This window comes from Silurus meridionalis, chromosome 2, assembly GCF_014805685.1.
Source record: "Silurus meridionalis isolate SWU-2019-XX chromosome 2, ASM1480568v1, whole genome shotgun sequence".
Taxonomy (NCBI): domain Eukaryota; kingdom Metazoa; phylum Chordata; class Actinopteri; order Siluriformes; family Siluridae; genus Silurus; species Silurus meridionalis.
The window spans coordinates 26797067-26811426 of NC_060885.1; the positions used below are offsets into that span (position 1 = coordinate 26797067).

The following is a 14360-nucleotide window of genomic DNA, read 5'->3' on the forward strand; positions in this document are numbered from 1 at the left end:
TACATACACTGTCTTTATGCATGCGTGCGTGAGTGTGTGCATGTGTGTGCGTGTGTGTGTGTGTGTGTGTGCATGTGTGTGTGTGTGCATGTGCGTGGGGCTCACCCGGAGACACTAGACTCGTCTGGGTGTGTGTGTGTGGCGTCTCGTTGCTGTTCTGCGTTGGTCACTTCTCCTTCATCCAGCGCCGTGTGGAGCCGATAGTTCACCGCCTTCAACAGCGCAAACACACCTCCAATCACTCCACAGTACACTCCCACTATCAGCATAGTGGGGGGGAGGGCCTGCGCACACACACACACACACACACATTATACACAGGTAGAGTCAGTCAGTCTGTGTGTGTGTGTGTGTGTGTGTGTGTGTGTGTGTGTAAAACACTTTATTACAGTGGAGTAAATGTAGGAAAGTGGTGATGAATCACTGAGGATTCCCTGCATACCAGACACCACCATCCTGACCATCGTGAACCATGAGGATGATGAGAATGTTCATGTGGCAATGATGATGACGATGATGATGATGAGGACATTGATGATTATGATAATGATGAGGACGATGATGATGAGAATGATGAAAATGATGATAAGAATATAGATAAGTGGTGATGATGATGATGATGAAGATGATGAGGGTGATGATGATGATGATAATGATGATGATAATGATGATGAAAATGTTGATAAGGGGTGATGATGATGAGGGTAATGATGTTGATGAGGAGGAGGATGTTGATGATGATGAGGAGGAGGAGGAGGATGTTGATGAGGGTGATGATGACGATGATGAAGATGAGGAGGATGTTGATAAGGGGTGGTGATGAGGAGGAGGATGATGATGTTGATGGGGTGATGATGATGATGATAAGGAGGATGTTGATGAGGGTGATGATGATGATGATGATGATGGGGAGGAGGAGGAGGATGTTGATAAGGGGTGGTGATGAGGATGTTGATGAGGATGAGGATGATGATGATGAGGAGGAGGAGGAGGAGGATGTTGATGGGGTGATGATGATGATGATAAGGAGGATGTTGATGAGGGTGATGATGATGATGATGATGATGGGGAGGAGGAGGAGGATGTTGATGAGGAGGAGGATGATGATGATGAGGAGGAGGAGGATGTTGATGAGGGTGATGATGAAGATAAAGAGGAGGAGGATGTTGATAAGGGGTGATGATGAGGGTAATGAGGATGATGAGTCCTGAACATAGCTCAGTGCCCAGTCTGTCCTGTACTCCTGACTGTGTTTGAAGGTTAATTGTGTGTGAATGAAACCAGATTTACACTGATGCTAGTAAACAAACATCAGGAGTAAAGACAGTAACAGACACAAATCAGGTGTGAGATGGAGTTTCCATTATCTACACCTCCAAAACCGAGAGAGAGAGAGAGAGAGAGAGAGAGAGAGAGAGAGAGAGAGAGAGCGAGATAAACACTACTCTAAAAATTTGATGATTAATACACACAAAGACAGACATTTGGACAGATGTAACACGCACAAACACACACACACACACTCTTACACACACTCACCATGTAGAGAGTGAAAGGGAAACACAATAGGAGGAGCCAGATGTAGAGGTGTAGCGCGTTGACGAAAGTGTTCTGATGGGGGTCGTAGTACCATCCGCCCGTGACGGAAGCCCAGACCCCCTGCCTCAGGATCTGTAGTGTCTGAGAGCCCATCGCGTCCGAGCTCCTGTAAACATTCACATCAGACCATTAATCCCAGTCAGAGCGCCGCAGAACCGCTTCGCCTCGCCTCGCCTCGCCTCCGACACGGGGCCTGGAAAACAGCGCTCCATATCTGCGCTTTCAACCTGCGCTCCTGCTGCAGCTAACGGTAGACTGCTCCAGCGGAGGACCTTCCCTTCCCACAATCCCCCGCGACTCTTCCTACTGCGTCGGCGCGTGGGACCTGTAGTTTTTTTTAATTCCCCGCGAGATCGTTTGCTCAGCAAGATAACCTGCGCGCTAGATCTGTGAGAAAACTAAAGATATAAAATAAAGAGATAAAAACATTAAAGGACGTTTAAAGCCATTTTAAATATCCACTCACTGGCCTGGTTCATCGTTAGCGTTGATTAGCCACACGCTAACACTAGCATCCTGCCAAGTTTTGTAGCAAGACAAGCATTTTAATGAGTTTATAGATATTATTGTGAGACATAAAATACACATTTTATTATATTCAGGTGATCAGTCAGTGTCTGAGCTATTAATGAATGACACAGAAACTCGAACCTGGAGTTAGTAACGAAAATACACAACAAACTCACGTGCTTCTGATATTAATTAATACTCTAATAACAATAATAATAATAGGAGAAAATAAACAATTCTGTGTTACAGAATTAACTGTCCCCAGTCCACTGTGTTACAATAATAACTGTCTCCAGTCCAGTGTTACAGTAAAAACCGTCCCCAGTTCAGTGTATTACAGTAATAACTGTCTCCAGTAGTCTGTTACAGTTATACCTGCCCCACTAAAGTGTTACAGTAATAACTGTCTCCAGTACAGTGTGAGTTACAGTAATAACTGTCTCAAGACCAGTGTTACAGTAATAACTGTCCCCAGTCCAGGGTATTACAGTAATAACTATCTCCAGTAGTCTGTTACAGTAATAACTGTCCCACTACAGTGTCACAGTAAGAACTGTCTCCAGTACAGTGTGAGTTACAGTAATAAATGTATCCAGACCAGTGTTACAGTAATAGCTGTCCCCAGTCCAGGGTGTTACAGTAATAACTGGCTCCAGTCCACTGTGGTACAATAACTATCCCCAGTCCAGTCTATTACAGAAATAACTGTCCCCAGTCCACTGTTACAGTAAAAACCATCCCCAGTCCAGTGTGCTACAGTAATAACCGTCTCCAGTCCAGTGTGCTACAGTAATAACCATCTCCAGTCCAGTGTTACAGTAATAACTGTCCCCAGCCCACTGTACATTACAGTAATCACTGTCCCCAGTCTAGTCTGTGTTATAGTAATAACTGTCTCCAAATTCACATGCTACAATAACAAAGATCTGACAATTCAATGTGTGTTACAGTAATAATTGCCCCCAGTCCAGGGTTATTTATTAGTCTTGTCATTGTTTATAGTAAAAGTATAAAATATGTTACAGTAATAAGAGTCCCAAGATGCTCTAAAAAGCACATTTAATAGACCATGGCAAGTGTTTATTTACAACAGTGGATCCTACAGCACATTATTTATTCAACAAATTACAACCATAATTTATCATTTTGTTCATTTTAACAGTCTATTCAAAAGATTTATTTATAAAAGAACACATCCAGCTATTAGCACTCAGGTGCAATGACAGGTATTAGCTTCTGTTCACTACGATGATAGAACTTGTACAAAAGTTTGCACATATAAAGAAAAACTATTTACACGAAAAAAAAATGTACAAAATAAACAAGAGAGAAAAAAGTAGGGTAGTTGTATGGTCAAGAGAGAAAATGCAGTAGACCTAAAGGAAGATTTTGGTGAAGAATGAAATGCTCACCATGAGCTTTTAATACAGCATTAACATTGCATTGTGCATTGCGTGTGCGTCACTGCAGCCGTGCTCGTTTCTCAGGTGGAGGTTTAGTGGTTCCTGAAGCTGCGGGAGGTTTAATGGCTACTTCACGATCTTCCTGTTTTGCTGCTTCTGCTGGAACCTCTGCCTCCTTTTTCACCTCCACTACACACACAACATTTATATTTAGTACGTTTAAAAAAAAAAACTGTTTAAATCTCATAATTGAGAATGATTTTAAGATAAAAAATAAACAGTGTTTATTCTACACACAGAGTAAAAATGAGTTTACCTGGAACTGGCTTCTCTCCTGGTTTAGGCTACACACACACACACACACACACACACACACACACACACACACACACAAAGCATGCATTAATTTATATTCAGTAATAAACCCACAATTTCGGATGAAGAAATAAAAATTACCATAATAAAGTGTATACAGGACACCCTTGTGTGTGTGTGTGTGTGTGTGTGTGTGTGTGTGTGTGTGTGTGAGTGAGAGAGAGAGAGAGAGAGAGAGTAAGATACCTGGTAGAACATGGGAGGGAATTTACTCCTTAGGTCAAGCAGCAGTGCATCCACTCTCTGTCTCTGGAACAGTGAACTCGGCTCTTCTTTCTTTTTCTGCTTTGGCTTTACTTTCTCTACACACACACACGTGCACACACACACACACACACACACACACCATGAGGGCATAAATGCAATTAAGAAGTTTGTATATGAATTATTGTATATGAGTGTGTGTGTGAATATAAGTGTGTGTGTATCAATGAGAGTGAGTGTCTGTGTGTGTGTGTGTGTGTGTGTGTGTGTGTGTGTGTGTGGTCACCTCTTTCCTCCTGATCTTTAAAATGCCACCAGTAGCCCTTTGATGGATGATAGCGGCAGAATGACATTGACTCATCAAATGCTGACTGGATCCCATGAACTGCTGACAACTATCCACAAACACACAGAATCCATTAGTAGTAGTAAAAAGAGTATTTCCTTACATCATTACAGAACTCTCTCATTACACTTTCTTTCCAGCACAGGATGAGAAACAGATATCAGGAACAGTTCCTGAAGAAAGAGGATCCTATCCAGGAACTCACCACTCTGGAGCTGATGACAGACCCGAGATCCGGAGCCTGATACACCACCCCGGCGATGATGTAATAATCAGCTATAGGAACCACTGCACAGAAAGATAGAGAGACTGAGAGGGTTTGCTCAGCTGATCATCAATTGTGTGTGTGTGTGTGTGTGTGTGTGTTAGAGGTAAATCTGACATTGTGCAGGTGACTGTCTCTGCTGCTTCCTGATGATGTAGAGAATCGGCTCCTGGGCATGCAGTAGAATATACTCCACACCAACCATTTGCCTACACACACACACACACACACACACACACACACACACACGTTAAATGTATGCTTTCCTGCTTTTTTTACTGATGTTTCCCACGTCACCGTCAGAATCTCAACACAATAACATTAGCAGACGGGTGCTGTGCTGTATGAGGAGAAGCGAAACGCACTTGAGGTGGTCCAGAGTCAGTCTCTGCATCTTCACCACCTCATTGTTGCAGGTTCTGTCGTAAAACGGGTTACTTCTTTCTGAGAAATAGTCCAGCACGTTCCCCGAGTTCAGCATCGGAACCCAGCTGCTGTCCACCCACGAAATACCCAGCAGATTATCTATAATTAACGCAAAAATAAAATCAATAAAAAGCAACATTATACATTTAAACTGACACTAACAAACATGTACATTTAACCAATGATTTTTTTTTACTTATATTGGTTGTGGTATTTTATTTATAAGCAGCAAATAAAGTAAAAATCCAAACGAATTAAATAATCAAAACAATCAATCTGGAATCACACCCTGAATAAACAATACGAGTAAAAAGTCCAGACTTTTGAACGAGCCCACATTGAGCCACTTAGCTAGTAAGTCTGTTTAATACTCTTAAAAGAAAACCGTTATTTTCTTATGAAATGCACTGTCTGTAGGTTCCAAATTTCCCCTCAAACAATTATTTTAAATTTTATGAAATTAGTATTTTTAATTAAGGAAAGACCTAATAAAAAGCTACCGATAGTGTACCTCTGAGATCCACGGCCGCCATGTTGGTTACGACAGTCGCAGAAAACTGGGGCGTTTCAATCGGCGTGGTCGAGCCCTAAGTACTTTGCTAAACCCGGGCGCGGAACACTCGAGGTTTTACCAAAAGTGGTCATGAGGCAATTTGAAACACGTCCTTCAGACGAACAAACAAACAAACGAAGTTTCCGGCTTTTATTTTGATAGCGGTTTAACGGATGTGACGCAGTGGCGCTCGAACTTCTAGATACGAGTGAGTGTGTGAAGACAATTATGTAATATTAGTGCGATATTCAGCGTTATAACACTCCGCTATGCAGCGCGCTCTCAGTAATGCTTTGCTCAGCGCTGCTCGGTTTCCCAGGAGCACAAGAGCTGCTTTTAGACGCGTTACAGTCCGCCAGCAGCACGGAGAGTGAGTACAATACTGCACTTTACAGTCAGCGCCAAGGTGAAGGTGTGTGTAGGTGTGTGTGTCTTCAACGAGCCTCTATTTACACAAGTTTAAGTTGGCTTTATTGTCATTTCAACCATATACACTTCAGCACAAGTGAAACGAAACAACGTTTCCCCAGGAACAAGGTGCTACAGCAAACAACATAAAGTAACAAAAAGGGAGCAGAAGTAACTTAGAACAACACAGAACTCTAAACTAATAACAAAAGTGCACATGTGCAACATTTAATACAAAATGAGGAGAGGAAAAAGACGAGACAACATGAGACAAGAAAAAACAGTAACACAGTAACTTTCCAGAGGCAGCAGAGTGGAGAGAGAGAGAGAGAGAGAGAGAGAGAGTGTGTGTGTGTGTGTGTGTGTGTGTGTGTGTGTGTGTGTGTGTGTGTGTGTGTGTGTGTGTGTGTGTGTAGTCAGTCACAATGCTAGTGGTTGCTGGCAGATGCAGCATGTGGTGTAAATGTCCTTGAAGGAAGAGAGACCCTGATGATCATCTCAGCCATTCTCACTATCCTCTGCAAGGTCTTGCGATCCGAGACGGTGCAGTTCCCAAACCAGGCAGTGATGCAGCTGCTCATGATGCTTTCGATGGTCACTCTGTAGAAGGTTGTAAGGATGTGTGATGGAAGCTGTGCTTTTCTCAGGTTTCTCAGAAAGTAGAGACTTTGCTGGGCTTTCCTTGTTATGGAGCTGTTGTTGAGGGACCAGGTGAGGTTCTCTGTAAGGGTGAACACCATGGTATTTGGTGCTCTCCGCGATCTCCACATTAGAGGCGTTGATGTTCAGCGGGGAGGGGTCAATTTGTGTTCTTCTGAAGTCAACAACCATCGCTTTTTTTTGTCTACATTCAGAGACAGGTTGTTGGCTCTACGACAGTGTTAAACTCTGCACCTTCTCTCTGTATGCTGACTCGTCGTTCTCGCTGATGAGACCCATGTTGTGTCATCAGCAAACTTAATGATATGATTGCAGCTCTACATTGCTACACAGTTGTGGGTCAGCAGTGTGAACAGCAGGGGGCTGAGTATGCAGCCCTGTGGGGCCCCAGTGCATAGTGTGACAGGGTACCTGTTGTCACCCACGTGTTGGGCTCGGGTTTGTGTACAGTGAGTAAAGGGAAGAAATCCTGCAGTCAGTTCAGAGTCCTTCATTTCCTTAAGTTTATAAGGAGTGCAATAGTTTGCATCTGTCTATCTATATCTCTGTCTGTCTGTCTGTCTATCTTTCTATATTTCTGTCTGTCTATATATCATTCTACATTTTTGTCTGTCAATGTTTCTGTCTGTTAATGTTTCTGTCTGTCTTTCAATCTATCTGTATATCTATCTGTCTGTCTGTCTGATAGGGGTGGGCAATATGAGCGACTTTATTGATGGGTATGTGCCCCCTCCAGGAATATCTGTTGAATGCACGTGGGTGCATTCCTAATATTCACAGACACACATGCTAGTGGTTAAAGATATTGCTGGTGTTTCCACCTCCTCCTACAACAACACGGCAGCATAATTTGCATATTATTATTTGTTGGTACAATATAGGTGTTTATGAACCTAAACCAGTTCCAACCCACAGAGGAGGCCACCTTCTGTTTAACCAGTTCTTCATCATACTCTTTAACATGACTTTCTGCATGTTCACTCATCTTGAACCTATTGTTCAATCTCATGAGTTTACAAACTACAGTTGCCTGTGCACAGTTGTTTGTTGATGTTGTGTGTTTGAGTAGGTGGTTTGTGCGCAGTTATTTCAGACTGTTGCTGCAGTGCATTCTGTGTTTGATTTTCTAATGTCTGTGTAGTAAGGAGCTGGACACAGTAGATCATAGGTCCCCAAACTATGGCCTGTTGGGTGAATATGGCCTGCCCACTCATTTTTTTAACTGTTAGTTGATTGCTGGAACTATCCATCGACAAATACTGGTAGTTTTTTTGGCTTCCGCTCCGCTGTCATTACGAGAGCGGCCTCTAGAGGCAAATCACTGACACCACATGCTGATTGTTTTTACACATCAGACTGTGTGCTGCACGCAGAGTGCTATATTATATTTGTTATTAATAATTTATTATCCCTGGTGGTCTAGTGGTTAGGATGCGGCGCTCTCACCGCTGCGACCCGGGTTCGGTCCCCGGTCAGGGAACCAACCCCAGCCACTTTCAGTGCCGGTCCCAAGCCCGGATAAATGGGGAGGGTTGCGTTAGGAAGGGCATCCAGCGTAAAAACGTGCGCCAAATCAAACTTGCGGAGGATCCGCTGTGGCGACCCCTAACGGGAGAAGCCGAAAGAAAGTTATTAATATTTTATTGATGATGTAATTAGATTTATTAATACATATATTTATATTTTAGTATGTAACTAAATAGAGCTGCTGGCTGAGACATAAGTTCAGATTGTTTTTGTTTAGTTTTTTTGTCCCTAAAAATTTTGTAAAAAATTAAAAATAGAGACGTTTTCATTCTTTCATCCAGAAAACAAGGGTAATGGTGGTTAAGGTGATTGGGGGGTAAAATAATATTGTCAGAAATCGATGTCTGTAATGAGTGGGATTAGTGTTTGCTTTTGTTTGTGTGCTTTCGTGTTCCCTGACTCGGACTTTGTTTCAGTGAATACAAAACTGAATTCACCAACGCTGACTCTGAATGAGTCAGAACGCTGACTCTGAATGAGTCAGAACGCTGACTCTGAATGAGTCAGAACGCTGACTGAGCTGAATGTTTGGCAGCAGTGCGGTAGAGAAGGTGCTTAAACACTCCTCATCTGTGTGTGTGTGTGTGTGTGTGTGTGTGTGTGTGTGTGTGTGTGTGTGTGTGTGTGTGTGTCTCAGACCTCAGCTTCAGCTACATCACCATTAAAGGAGCATTTTAGTGGTGATCCAGATTTCTGGATTTTAATGTATCTTGTGAGTGATGAAAGTGTGTGGAGTGATGTTTAGTGAGCAGCAGTGAACATTGGTGTGTAAATGAATAACCCATGATCTAACTGATCTGTAATAAACTCACAGCAATAAAGGGGGTAAAGGTGCTTTATACCTGTCATATGTACTGCACAGCACAAACATTTTTGTGATTTCACAGTGATATTAGGAAGCTGGTGTCAGAGTGCAGGGTCAGAGTGCTGGGTCAGCCATGATACAGTGCCCCCTGGAGCACATAGGGTTAGGGGCCTTGTTAAAGGGCCCCACGAGTGGCAGCTTGGCAATACCGGGGCTTGAACCCCCAAACTTTCTGATCAGTAACCCAGAGCTTTTAAGGAGTGTGTCACGATTCACACGATTCAGATTCATGATTTATCATCTAACACAAGCTTTATTGAAAATCACATTATATTATTGATTGTGTTTGTTCTACAGTGTGTGTGACGTGGCAGTGGTCGGTGGTGGAATCGTTGGCTTGGCTACAGCCAGAGAGCTTATCCTGAGACACCCAAACCTCACATTCACCCTGCTGGAGAAAGAGAGAGAGCTCGGTAAGAGACTGAGAGTTAGAGCTCATTTAGAGAAAAAGAGAGAGAAATGGATCAACAGATAGATACTATAGACGGGAATTAGAGATGTTTGAACATAAGTCATTTCTCTCTCACTCTCTCTCTCACTCACTCACTCTCTCACTCACTCACTCACTCACTCACTCACTCACTCACACTCTCTCTCTCTCTCTCTCTCTCTCAGCAAGGCACCAGTCAGGGCGTAACAGTGGGGTAATCCACAGTGGTGTTTATTACACTCCTGGCTCTCTGAAAGCTCGGCTGTGTGTGAGTGGAGCAGAACTTGCCTATGACTACTTCAACAAGAAGAACATCCCATACAAGAAATGTGGCAAAGTGTGTGTTTGTTTCATGTTACACTGTGTTATGGGCTGTTAATATATTTTCTGTCTGCACACAAAATGTAGGGTTTTTTGCTCATTCTAAAGTAAGTGTGTGTTTGTGTGTGTGTGTTCAGCTTATTGTAGCTGTGGACAGAGAGGAGATTCCTCGTCTAAAAGCTCTGTATGAACGCGGACAGAAGAACAATGTGAACGACCTCAAACTGATCAGTGCCAGAGAGATCAGAGAGCGAGAACCTTACTGCAGGGTAAAGGGTGTGTGTGTGTGTGTGTGTGTGTGTGTGTGTGTGTGTGAGAGAGAGCCTAATCACCCAACAAACCTTAGAAAGTTATCCAGCCTACCAGTTGAGTCACGTGTGTGTGTGTGTGTGTGTGTGTGTGTGTGTGTGTGTGTGTGTGTGTGTGTGTGTAGGGGATTATGGCTCTGGACTCGCCCCACACAGGGATAGTGGACTGGCGTGTGGTGTGTTTATCATATGCTGCAGATTTCCAGCAGGCTGGAGGCTCAATCAGAACCTCATTCACTGTCACGGACATCAAACCTGCAGCACAAAGTCCTCCTCAGAGCTCTGATGGTAACACATATACATATAAACACACTTATACACATTATTTTAAATAAAAAATATATGCTGTAATAATGTAATCACACAAATCACTCCTGTGTAAGTCATTTTGTATTTTGTATCTTTACAGGTCTGAAATATCCAATTATTATCAGGAGCTCAAAGGTGTGTGAGGGTCTGGCCAGTGACATTCCAGACATCCTGGGGCAGTAAAGGCAGAGCTTAGGAGAAACCCCAGACACTGCCTAGCATAACTAGCGCTAGGTTTAATTACACACTATGATAAAGCTAATCAAAGTTAGTTAATGTTAGTCGGTCGGCTAAAAGCTTAGTTGGGTCATGATAATTTTGCTAAACTAATGCAGTTTACATTTGTGATTAATGAATCAGATTCACCTCAGACTCCAATTTGTTGACCCAGAGACACCTGTCACTCAGCATAATCAGGCTGATTTCATGTGTGTGTAGGGAGAGGAGGTTCGCTGTCAGTTTATGTTGACATGCGGTGGTCTTTACTCTGATCGGCTCTCAGAGATCTCAGGCTGCAGTCCCGAGCCACGCATTGTTCCCTTCAGAGGAGATTACCTAGTGCTCAAACCTGAGAAAAACTACCTTATCAAAGGCAACATCTACCCTGTGAGTCTCGCAAACACACTCTCTCTCTCTCTCTCTCTCTCTCTCTCTCTCTCTCTCTCTCTCACACACACACACACACACACACACACACACACACACACACACAGTAGTGTGTTGAGTGTTAAAAAAAAAACAAAAAAAAACAGTCACATGTTGAAACTTTGTTCTTACTGTGTGTGTGTATATGTGCGTGCATGAGCGTGCACGTGTGTATGTGCGCGTGTGTTCCAGGTTCCAGATCCACGTTTCCCATTCCTCGGCGTTCACTTCACCCCCCGTATGGATGGCAGTGTGTGGCTTGGACCAAATGCTGTGCTGGCATTTAAACGTGAAGGATACACACTGACTGACTTTAACACACATGACCTCACAGATGCTCTTTCCTTCAGGTACTACACACACAAAGACACGCACACATACACCCACATACTGACTGACTTCAACACACACAGCCTTACAGATGCTCTTTCCTTCAGGTACTACACACGCACACACACACACAACCTCATAGATTAGATTTACCTTCAGGTTCAGTTGGAACTCTGAGCCTGTCTCTAAACAGACGTATTTGCAGGGTGGCTTTTACTGTCTTTTCTTGAGCCTCAAAATGTGAAATAACCAACAAATAATAACTAATAATAGTAAATAGTAACTACAGTGGAACCCGGTTATGCCGATGTCCTAGGAGTTCGCCAAAAAGCATCGAGATAACCGATGATCGAGATAAACAAAAATCAAAATGGCGGCAATATATTAACGTGCTTGAAATTTCTTTATGTACATGATGTGCGTTAATAAATGAGAATGTGCATGCACGTGTTTTTGAAGTTTTTTTTACACAACAGCGTTGCCGCGATTTGTTTGATGAAGGCATGCTATAAAAATACATACAGTACATGTTTATCTGTCAGGAATCCACCTGCCACGCCCCCTTCGGCGCCCCCTTCGGCGGTCGTTGTTATCGCGCATGCGTATCCCGGTACGTGCCTTCCCACCGGCGCTCTCTCAACGGCTACTCTTTTCTTCCCAAAGCGCACCGCGGATTCCCCCCCGATCCTGCCGGTGTTCATTCTATGCTTTTGCTGCTCATCCCACGTTCTCCCGTGTGCTGTTCAGCGCCGCGCTTATACATTCGCCTCCCGTTCATCGAATAACATTTAACAACAAAAGGCATATGTGCACTAACTAACAGCAGAGATTCACCAGTATACAATACAACACCTGTAGCATCTGTAAGCCTTGATTTTTCCGCCACTTTCGCGAGTTTTTCTGCGGCTGCACCGAGATAACCGATGTTAAATGGCAAATTTTCCCCCCCTTGTGCTAGAGATATCAGGGTTCGGCGACATAGAAAAAGTCGACATAACCGATTAAAAAATGAGAATTTGGCGGTTCCACTTCAAAAACGTCGACTTAATAGGGTTGTCGAGGTAACCGAGGTCGATATAACCGGGTTCCACTGTATTACTATTTAGGTATTTAGACTTATAAAGGCGTTGTATTTGTTATATTGCTTTAGTTCAGTTAGATATCATGTAAATACTATTAAATTCTAATTTTAAATGGTAAAGTAGCAGCAAGTTAGTTTTCAAAACTGAAATTATCTTTGCTATCACTTGACAGAAAAATGTAGATGATGAATGAGATAAAGAAGCTTTCGGTTGTGGGTGAGAAAGGAGCAAAAACCTTGTTTTACCCTAATCTGTTTGTTAATCACACACAAACTTATAGACTCAATCACCAAACTACTAGGTGCTACAAACACACACATTCTATTGTTTCACTTGCCTTTAAGTGACCTACGCACACTGCTTTCTTCACGTTCTTTTGTTATGAAAAGTGAATGGTAATTGTGTGTGTGTGTGTGTGTGTGTGTGTGTGTGTGTGCGTGCGTGCATATGCAGGGGTCTGCAAAAGTTGATGATGAGGAATGTGTGGTTTGGTGTAGGTGAGATGTACAGAGGGATGTTTATCAGTGCACAAGTCAAACTCCTGCAGAAGTATGTACCAGAACTTCAAACAAGTGACGTGATAAGGTACATAACACACACAAACACACACTACACTAAAGTTTTGTTATTTACACTGTGAGTGCTTGTCAACTGTGAATTCTTTGTGTGTGTTTGTGTGTAGGGGTCCATCAGGAGTGCGTGCTCAGGCTCTGGATCGTGAAGGTAAGCTGGTGGATGACTTTGTATTTGATATCGGTGTGGAAGAGCTCGGTAGCCGAGTGCTACACGTACGAAACGCACCATCACCCGCGCGACCTCCTCCCTCGCGATCGGCATGGCGATTGCAGATGAACTGGAAGCCCGTTTTGCTCTGTAGACGTGCCCACCTGCGTGTTTATGTAATACTAATCAAATGCTTTACCTTCTTCACATCAGTTCACCAGTTCACTCTGCATCACTGTGGGGAGATGCCCTGCCCACCCTGATGGCATCAGAGACACTGTGTTATTCACCCACATGACCCTACACAGAGCTCATTAGTTAACACGGTTCTGACACAGAGAAGTGAGGGAGTTTTGGACACAGTGTGTTTATAATGCTGTTGAAATTGTATAAATCACATTACATTTAAATGTAATGATCGATCGTTTTGTACATGTTATTATACAGCTTGTATGTGAATGTAAACCGTAATGTGGGTGCTGTTTTAATCTTTATAATAGAGTTGTTTGGAGACCTGATGGAGTACTGAATAAATATATTTGCTATCGATGTCCGTGTTTTAAGACTGCAGGCTTTCAAAGAATGAAAAGTATGTGAAAGGAAATGAGCATAATCCAGCACTTTACACTGATGTTTGTGTCAGAAGCTGAGCATGCAAAATGATATAAAGTTTTTTTTACCCTCCATATTCAGTTTGATTTAGTTTACCTGTACATAAACTGAGATTAAAATGGAAACATGAATGAGAATATTATAGTTATATGGTGCATATACACTGATCAGGCATAACATTATGAGCATCCGCCCAATATTGTGTTGATAGTGTTTTTAAACAGCATTAACTTCTTCAGCAATTTGAGCTAAAGGGTTCATCTATTGGATCGGATCACATGGGCCAGCCTTCTCTCCCCACATGCATTACTAAGGCTTGGCCACCCATGAACTGATCACTGCAGACTGGGACCCCACATAAGCTGCCCTTTTGAAGATGCTCTGACCCAGTTGTCTAGCCATCACACTTTGGCCCTTGTCATAGTCGCTTAAATCCTTACACTTGCCCAATTGTCACAT

The 14360-nt window shown here is 43.0% G+C and overlaps 2 protein-coding genes across 2 annotated transcripts; one reads left to right on the top strand and one right to left on the bottom strand.

Annotated features, from left to right (window-relative positions):
* Nucleotides 1-3151: 3151 nt before the first annotated feature.
* On the bottom strand, nucleotides 3152-5786 carry med6 (mediator complex subunit 6). The gene is made up of 8 exons (XM_046862966.1): nucleotides 5640-5786; nucleotides 5068-5227; nucleotides 4820-4911; nucleotides 4643-4725; nucleotides 4378-4486; nucleotides 4074-4189; nucleotides 3829-3856; nucleotides 3152-3701 (listed from the first exon to the last, which is right to left on the bottom strand). The coding sequence occupies exons 1-8, from the start codon at nucleotides 5659-5661 to the stop codon at nucleotides 3571-3573; spliced, it is 741 nt and encodes a 246-aa protein (XP_046718922.1). The 5' UTR covers nucleotides 5662-5786; the 3' UTR covers nucleotides 3152-3570.
* Nucleotides 5787-5847: 61 nt separating this feature from the next.
* l2hgdh (L-2-hydroxyglutarate dehydrogenase) lies at nucleotides 5848-13838 on the top strand. Its single transcript, XM_046862942.1, is given in 11 exon segments — nucleotides 5848-6103; nucleotides 9439-9554; nucleotides 9757-9908; nucleotides 10030-10161; nucleotides 10326-10488; nucleotides 10610-10644; nucleotides 10948-11115; nucleotides 11347-11504; nucleotides 13020-13151; nucleotides 13249-13373; nucleotides 13376-13838. Coding segments are annotated over 11 exon segments (1383 nt in total). The 5' UTR covers nucleotides 5848-5969; the 3' UTR covers nucleotides 13444-13838.
* The last annotated feature ends 522 nt before the right edge of the window (nucleotides 13839-14360 follow it).